The following is an 8,828-nucleotide window of genomic DNA, read 5'->3' on the forward strand; positions in this document are numbered from 1 at the left end:
TGATATTCAACCTGGTGATGCAGCAGGATTTGAAAAGTTTGCCCTTCAGATACAAGCCTTAGTGGGCCTACTCCAAACTTTAGGTCCAGAAGGTGATATCGAATTACGTTGTGGCTCACATGTCGCTCGTTTACTAACCAAATTACCTTCGGAGTTGCGATCATCCTTTAGAAGACAAATGTGCTACCAACCGGGCACTATTTATACCCTTCTGGATCTAGCAAAATGGCTTAAATTTGAATCTTGGTGCCAAAACTATGAAGGCCAAACCAGAGGCAAAGGACACAAGGATCGAGCGATGCACAGACCAGACAACAGAAAAGATATAGGAGCTAAAACCCGACAGACCACTATCTTTCATGGCACAGAGCAGTCTTCAGTGTCACCTACTTTGACATCATCAGCATCCGTGTCACATTCTACAAGTAAGAAGCCTGAGAAGAGCAAAGTTTTCTGCCCATACTGTGATAGCACTGAGCATTACCTGAGTCAATGCTCTCAATTTCAACAGCTTAATAAGGAGCAGATAATCAACTGGATTAAAACTAAAAATAGATGCTGGAGGTGTGGACGAGCCCATCAAGCTGCTCAGTGCACACTGAAGAAACCATGTCATCTCTGTAACAGGAAGCATCTTCAAATCCTGCATGAAGTAAACGATAGATCACCAAAGGAAGAAATTTGTTTAGTGAGTTCTACAAGTGAAACTCTGTACCTAGATAAACCCAAGGCTCCAGCCGCCCTCCTTAAAATAATCAAAGTTCGTCTACAACACCAAGATGAAGTTTTAGACACTTATGCTATTCTTGATGATGGATCAGAGAGAACAATCCTGTTATCTGATGCTACCCAGAAACTAGGTCTGAAGGGAGAACCAGAGGATCTAATACTAAGGACCATTAGACAAGATGTGAAGACACTGCATGGTGCTTCAGTATCCTTCAGAATAGCTTCAGTTTCGCAACCTAACAAGAATTATCTTATCACGAGAGCCTTTACAGCTGATCAACTGAGTCTGGCAGAACACTCATACCCAATAGCAGACCTACAGCAACGATACAACCACTTAAAGGGTCTTCCACTACAACCTGTTCATAAAGCATTCCCTCTCTTGTTGATTGGAGCTGATCATCCACACTTGATCACCCCTATTGCACCTGTGCCTTGGACCACCAGGGGTCCTGCAGCAGTTAAGACCAGATTAGGGTGGACATTACAAGGTCCAGCGCAACTACTTAAGGAGAACCTGCAACCACAGCAATGCCTTCATATTACCCTCACCCCTTCAATGTCTGAACTTTTCAGAAATGTTGAAAGACTCTGGCAAACAGACATCATACCTTACAGAAATGAGAGACTCCTAACAAGGTCTAAACAAGATCAAGATGCCATAGATCTACTGCATGCGAAAACGATAAAGGTAATGGTAGATGGTGTAAACCGCTATGCCACACCACTGTTACGCAAGAAAGATATGCCTTGTCTACAAGCATACCAAAAGCTGTTATGCCGAGTTTACGAAGCATTGAAAGACGTCTGTCAAAGGACTCTACAAAGGCAGCTGCATACAATGAAGAAATTAAAAAATTGGAGGAGGCTGGATATGTTGTTAAGTTACCAGCAGAAACAATCACCTCCTCTGAAGAATCTTGGTTTATTCCTCACCATCTGGTTCAGCATAATGGTAAGAACCGGGTTGTATTCAATTGCTCCTTTAAATATCATGGACATAGCCTGAATGAATACTTGCTCCCTGGGCCAGCCCTCAGTCCGTCCCTATTAGGAGTGCTCTTACGTTTTAGGGAACATCCTGTAGCAGTAGGTAGCGACATTAAAGGAATGTTTCACCAAATCCGCCTTTTACCTGCAGATAAACCTCTTCTCCGTTTTGTATGGCGTAATTTGGAAAGTAGCATTTCCCCCCTTATCTATGAATGGCAAGTACTTCCCTTTGGCACCACCTGTAGTCCTTGTTGTGCCATTTTTGCTCTTCAACGACATATAATGGACAACACTGAATCAGGGGATGAGATCCGATCCTTAGTTGAAAGGAACTTCTATGTAGACAACTATTTGCAGAGTCTACCATCAACCCAGAGGGCAAAGCAACTGATAGACAAACTAAGAGATCTTTTGTTAAATGGTGGATTTGACCTTCGTCAATGGACTAGCAATTTTCCCAAGATACTAGAACATCTGCCACAAGAAGCTCGTTCAATCAGTACAGAACTCTGGTTGTCTCAGGATCGATCAGATTCCACAGAATCCACTTTAGGCTTGAAGTGGCATTGTTCCTCAGACACGTTCAAGTACAAGTCTCATCCAGTGCAGAAGACAATGGTTACTATGCCACATATACAGAGTACTCGCCAGTCAGTATGATCCTTTGGGGTATATTCTTCCATTCACCACACGTGCCAAAGTCCTGGTCCAGAAATTGTGGGATAAACAAAGAGATTGGGATGACCCTATGTTGCCTGAAGATCTATTAAGAGCCTGGAATGAATGGGAAGGAGAACTTCACGCTCTGAATAATATTAGTATCCCAAGATGTTATACGCCTGTTGATATGGACTTATTCCCTATTACCAGACAGATTCACATATTCTGTGATGCCTCGAACAAGCTTATGGGTCCGTTTCTTACCTAAGAACCGAAGATAAAGATGGTAATATTCATCTTACCTTCATTATGGCCAGATCTAGAGTTGCACCAAAGCGTCGACAAACCATACCAAGACTAGAGCTGTGTGCTGCATTAAATGGAGCACAGGTAGCTAAACTCTTAGAAAATGAGCTTACTTTAACAATAAACCAAGTGGTTCTGTGGTCTGATTCCACAACTGTGTTATCCTGGCTTCAGTCTGAATCCTGCCGCTTTAAAGTATTTGTGGGAACCAGAATAGCCGAAATCCAAGAATTAACTGATCGCCATTCTTGGAGGTATGTGGACTCCAACAGGAATCCAGCAGATGATATCACACGGGGTCGAACACTAGCTGAATTGTCTGTACCACACAGATGGAATCAAGGCCCATTATTCCTTTATGAACCTGAGTCAGAATGGCCAGTAAGGCCGAATATTACGGTTCCAGAAGTTGAAGCAGAGCAACGGAAGAGTGTCTTTTGTGGTAGTATGGTGACGTCTCCTCTAATTCCTAACCCTAAGGAATACCATACATGGAGGGAACTAGTAGAAGCTGTAGTTCAAAGAAGGGGTGATCAAACTAGTCCTACCGCTGAAGACTATCGAATGTCAGAATTTCTTATCTTTCAAAATTCACAGTTAGACAGTTTTCCTGAGGAATATATGTTGCTGAAGAATGGAAAGCCTGTTCCTGCCACCAGCCGACTTCTTACTTTAGCACCAGAGTTTGACACATCATGTCAGCTTATCCGAGTTGGAGGGCGATTGCGCCGTATTGAAGAGATTGAGCAGTTATCAATTCATCCTATTGTTTTAGACCCTCACCATCCAGTAACTAAATTAATTATTCAAGAATATGATGCCAAACTTCATCATCCAGGTCCCGAGAGAGTGTTTGCCGAATTAAGGAGAAATGTCTGGATCCTAAGAGGCAGAGAAGCAGTTCGCAAATTCCAACATACTTGCACCGATTGCCGTAAACAGAAGGCAAAGCCCCTTATCCCTAAAATGGCAGACCTACCCCTAGCAAGATTGAGGCTTCAACAACCTGCCTTTTTCAGCACTGGCATGGACTGCTTTGGACCGTTTCAGGTTAAGATAGGTAGGCGTTGTGAGAAGAGATGGGGCATTATCTTTAAGTGTCTCACTACCCGATGTGTGCATTTGGATGTTCTCAATAGTATTGACACAGATTCCTTCCTAATGGCACTCCGAAGGTTCATAGCTCGAAGGGGCACACCCTACGAGCTACTGTCTGACCAAGGCACAAATTTCCATGGTGGAGAGAGGGAGTTAAGAGAAACATTTTCCACCCTTAGTTCAGAGCTTCAGAAATTGCTTGCAAAGCAAAAAATCAATTTCCGTTTTAACCCACCAGGAGCACCACATTTTGGTGGCGCATGGGAGAGAGAAATTCGGTCTGTGAAGCAGGCCCTTTATACCACAGTAGGTTCACAGTCGGTGTCTGAAGAAGTACTTAAAACCGTTCTCATCGAAATAGAGGGAATCTTGAACAGTAAGCCTCTGGGGTATGTGTCATCAAACATTGCCGACTTGGACCCAGTTACACCTAATTTCCTGTTGATGGGGCGGCCTGATAGTTCTCTACCACAGGTTGTCTATCCCGTTAATGAGCTGATGGGGCGGCGGAGATGGAGACAGAGTCAAGTGCTTACTGAACAATTCTGGTCAAGTTTTGTCAAATACTATCTACCCAGTTTACAGGCCAGACAGAAGTGGCATAAGGAGCCTCAAAACCTACGAGAAGGAATGGTGGTCATGCTCGTTGATCCTCAGCTTCCTCGAGCACTTTGGTTAATAGGCCGAATTGTTAGAACCTTGCCCAGCCCAGATGGTCATGTAAGAGCTGTAGAGGTGAAGGTGAAGGATAGACTCTATACTAGGCCTGTTGCTCGTCTTATTCCCCTTCCAGACATTGAACATCAGGACTCTGATACTAATAAATCATAAGTTTAATTTTTTTTTTTTCTCTCTGTTTGAAATAAATAGCAAATATGCATAGCATATTTGGGGGCGGCAATGTTAGAGAGATATTAATTATAAAGAGACACGGATCACATTAAAAGGTGCACCTCCCAGCAGGCACGAGAGTGTCTATTATGGGATGTTAAAAAGGCGAAGAAGGTGCACGAGTGCCGCAATAGTCAATTCCGCATTTGTTTGATATAAGTAAGAATCAGCAGTGTACCGAGTTAAGATAAGTGTGCGTTGATGACCAGAGGTGGGTTCGTTTGCATTTAACTTGTATTTTATGTTTTTTATATGTTAAGACGTAAAGTCGTTTACATGTACTGATTACGTTATTGATTTGGATTCTATACTGCCGGTAAGCTAGTGCTTAATTTCAGTAATACTGCCATCTAGTGGACTTTGGGTACTTTATCAATAAGTTTTATGTATTCTTTTTTATTGTAGACCACACATACAAATCCACCTATACCTATTCGAGTACAGGTGTATATCTCCAAATAAATGAGTTCAATTTCAATCTAAGCTGCTGTGTGGAATTCTCTGCATCATTTACCAGTGTCCTGATCGACACTCTGGAGTGAACACAATAAGTCCTGAACATACTAAAGATATAGTGGTCCTTTGTTACAACAGGAAAATAAAGTAACAGCACCAAAAAAGTGCGCGACCCGCGTCATCCACAATAAACTCGTGAATGTCCGATTTGCTGAGCCGCCGCCTCCTCCTCCACGTAGCGCTCGATCCCCAACATTTAAAAGCGAACCACGCGGCGTCAGGCACCTCCTCAAATTTAAAGCCGCTCAGCATGTCGCGATCTTCCTCAGTGCTGGCATTCCCACCCGTACGCGATCCCCACGTTCGACTTTGTCTCACCTTCCGCACCTTTAATTGATCTTCTGGTCGTGAAAAAGTCTGAGCACGAGGGTTTCATAAAAGCAAACAGAGAGGAACTGCAGCGAGAAGTGTATTGCTGCAGACCGGAGACACTATGGGCGGATCTGAAGCCGGGATAACTGTAAATGGAAGTGGATAGTATTGGCTAATTCAGAATTTCAACGAATGAGATTGTTGTTAAAGTATGACAATCAAAAAGTCGCTCAACGTTTGACGTTGTCTATTAAGTGTAACTTGCACCGATCTTTTCACAGTTAGTGATCCCTACCGCTTTGAGGTTCCCCCTCATAGAGTTTCCTTTTAAATAGCCTTGCGCTGTACTAAGCAACGAAACTCTGTTAAAGAAAAGAAGACAAAGACGAAGCAGCAGCGAAGAAACTCTATTAGACCAAAGAAGAAGCGACGAAACGAATTGTTTGTTATTTCTGATAATGGAAGTAAGTTTGCTTCTAAATTAAAACGTATGAAATTTGCAATTGCTAAGTTTTCTTCGTGTATTTCAAATAACTTTTTGTTTCTTTGTTGTGATTGTACGTTTGTATAAATGTTAATATATATTGGATTCACGTTTGTATTAATAATCATTTTCGCTGTAGTAATTGATGCGTATTCGGTGCTTGAAGTGGTCCTCCACTCAGCGGTGCCGGCAACTCTTCAAACACCGCAAGGCAAGTTTCACGGGGAACTTCCACCCATAGCCGCCCCTCTCCGGTGCTCAGTGGAATGCCAGTAGATCACCGCCAGTAGTTTGGTTCCCTATTAACTCTGTGCATATTTACATTTGTGAGATGTTCGATTAAAACGCTGTAATGTTATTTTACATTTCTAAACAGGATCAAAATACCACAGACATTCGGTCCGTACTTCAATCTTCAGATGTGTTTTTGTGCCCTTTCTGTCATCCGCGACTGGATTCTTCACGCTCGTATATACCAGCAAACGAACCCTTGCGAGATCACCGCAGAACAGCAGTTTCCTACGGAGGTACGTGTATCCCACTTTTCACATTAACTCGGGGTGTGTAATCTTTAAACCAATTTATCAATGAATTAATTTTTCTGTATTGATAATTAGTTAGTTATTGATAATGACTCTGACTGACAGTTGTGATGTACTCAGGACCTTTTCAATGTAATTACATGTGGCATTTATATATTTTTTTCCTTTCAGCAAACTTGCAACAAGAATATCAGCTGACAATTGGATATTAATGAAAAATAAGGTAAATTGCATTTGTTAAACTTGTAATTTCACTTGTAGTTTTGGACTTTCACATCTGTGTTTTGTTTCCTTCCTCCTTTTCATATGACATACTGGTTCAGTAGACTCTGGACTTATATTTAATTATTAATTATAGGCTTTTTGTAACCTTTCATTTGTGTTCAGATTGTGTGTGATTTCAGTCCTTTTCTCTTGTCCTCTGTTCGTATGCACTTCATCTATCTGACCATGGAGGAACATTTTACTGCTGTAAGTCCTTTCAAGATGCTGATATATACATTTCTTTCTTCATATGTGACATACGTTTAACCATGGCATTCACTTATATATCCTTTTTATCTTAGGATGACATTTTAGAAAGTGGTGGTGTTTGGTTGTTCTGGAGAACAGTTTGTATGGGTGGTAAATATTCAGTGTTTCCTTTTTGTTTTGTTAACAATTTATCTCATAATTTTATGTGGCCATGTCCTATGGTCTGGTTTAGTGGGTGCCAAATGACCTGTCCCTTTACAGATATTGGTCCTTGTTCTGAGTGTACCATTGCTGAGTGCCAGTATAGGTACCCTGCTTTTGGAGATGCTCCTTTTTGGGATGCGTGGACAATCCAAGGTGACACCTCACATCCAACCAGGGGAAAATAGTTTAAATAAGCTTGGAATTTTACATTTTGTAATTTCTAAATGAGGTCATATAGTGTTACTTTAAATACACCAGTGTGTGTTACTTTAAATACACCAGTGTGTATACAGGTAAACGCTTACTGGCACTCTTTTTTCTTTTAAATGGATAACATCGATATTTTAATGTCTAAAAGTCAGGGCCAAGAAGATCATGGCAGCAGTGAACTCGTTGAGGAATCTACTGATACAGCCACACCAAGGTATTAATGTAGAACTTCGTCTACCACTGTGGTTTGATACTTGGTTCAACTTGAGTAAAAACCTTCAACATGGTATGAAGGATTGTCACAAGCTTTGGGACCCGTTGTCACATGGGGAGTGTTAGATTGGTTATTTTGATGATTAGAATAAAAATATCTTCAAAGCTTTTCTGTGACTTGCATATTACTTTAGCCAGTGTCCGGACTGGAGCAATCCTAATACTCTGAAGTAATGGATGTGTTCAGAAAAACTATTGAGATCCCATCCAACAGGAGTTTTTGTAGTGATCCACAGAGTAATCCTCACAGTTTCAACTGTCTTCCAATGTGTCCACTTTTCTGAAGAAACACAAGTGTTCAGACCAAAACCAGACAGCTTGCATAAGACAAATACTCCATGCGACAGTCTGATGTATTTATTTGTGTGTCCACCGTGTAGGAGAGCAGGCTGGCTGTGTGGCTGCAGTGGGGCAGCTGACTGAAGAACAAGTGGCTCAGGTTTATGAGGCTGCAGAGATCAGCAGGGCCTACAGGAGGACTAAACATGAGAAGCTGTTGGAGTTCATAATAAAGGACCATGGAGCAGATGATCACTTGCTGGTAACTTAGTTCAGATGACAAGTAAAACTTTGGTATTGTAATCTATCTGACAGCAAAGAGCTAAGATGACTTTATAGTGCCAAACACTTGTATTTTCTAGTCCAACAGGCTGTTGTATCTCGTAAGGTATCATCCAAATGGTTAAAAAATTATGAAAATCCTAAAAGTCACCAGGTAATGACTTCTATAGAAGATGAGGAGCTGATAGATGGCCCCTACAACTTCTTGGATGAACAGCTGTCACGAGCTGTAGGCACTTTAGAGAGGATTGACAGAATTCACGTCATTCTGGATGTGCTGATGCCGGAGGTTAATTAGCCTTCAGTAAATCTCTGAGGACAGAAAGTGTGTCTATGAGTACCATCCTCTCTTTTTCTGTGTTTTTATTAAAGTTATACAGACAGTTGAGGGGATTTCTCTGCCAGAGGCTGAAAATCTGTTCATGGATGGACCAGCAGACGGTGAGTGTTACGTCATGTCGAAAATAAACAGTCCTTTCTTTTTCTTTTCAGCGCCATTATTCTGTTAAACAGAATACCCTATAGTTGTTGTGAATTTAGACAAGAATATAAACTAAATATATATAAATGTGAAT

General features: G+C 41.5%; 2 protein-coding genes across 2 annotated transcripts; both read left to right on the top strand.

Moving 5' to 3' along the window:
• Positions 1–1,505: 1,505 nt before the first annotated feature.
• LOC120529053 lies at positions 1,506–2,382 on the top strand. The gene has a single exon (XM_039753113.1). It carries the CDS (start codon positions 1,507–1,509, stop codon positions 2,380–2,382), a length of 876 nt encoding a protein of 291 aa, XP_039609047.1. The 5' UTR covers position 1,506.
• Positions 2,383–2,627: 245 nt separating this feature from the next.
• Positions 2,628–8,821, top strand: LOC120528497. The gene is made up of 6 exons (XM_039752673.1): positions 2,628–4,888; positions 5,083–5,969; positions 6,366–6,516; positions 6,703–6,754; positions 7,568–8,233; positions 8,626–8,821. The coding sequence occupies exon 1, from the start codon at positions 2,692–2,694 to the stop codon at positions 4,615–4,617; it is 1,926 nt and encodes a 641-aa protein (XP_039608607.1). The 5' UTR covers positions 2,628–2,691; the 3' UTR covers positions 4,618–4,888; positions 5,083–5,969; positions 6,366–6,516; positions 6,703–6,754; positions 7,568–8,233; positions 8,626–8,821.
• Positions 8,822–8,828: the final 7 nt, after the last annotated feature.

The sequence above is a fragment of the Polypterus senegalus genome, chromosome 4 (genome assembly GCF_016835505.1).
Source record: "Polypterus senegalus isolate Bchr_013 chromosome 4, ASM1683550v1, whole genome shotgun sequence".
NCBI lineage: Eukaryota > Metazoa > Chordata > Cladistia > Polypteriformes > Polypteridae > Polypterus > Polypterus senegalus.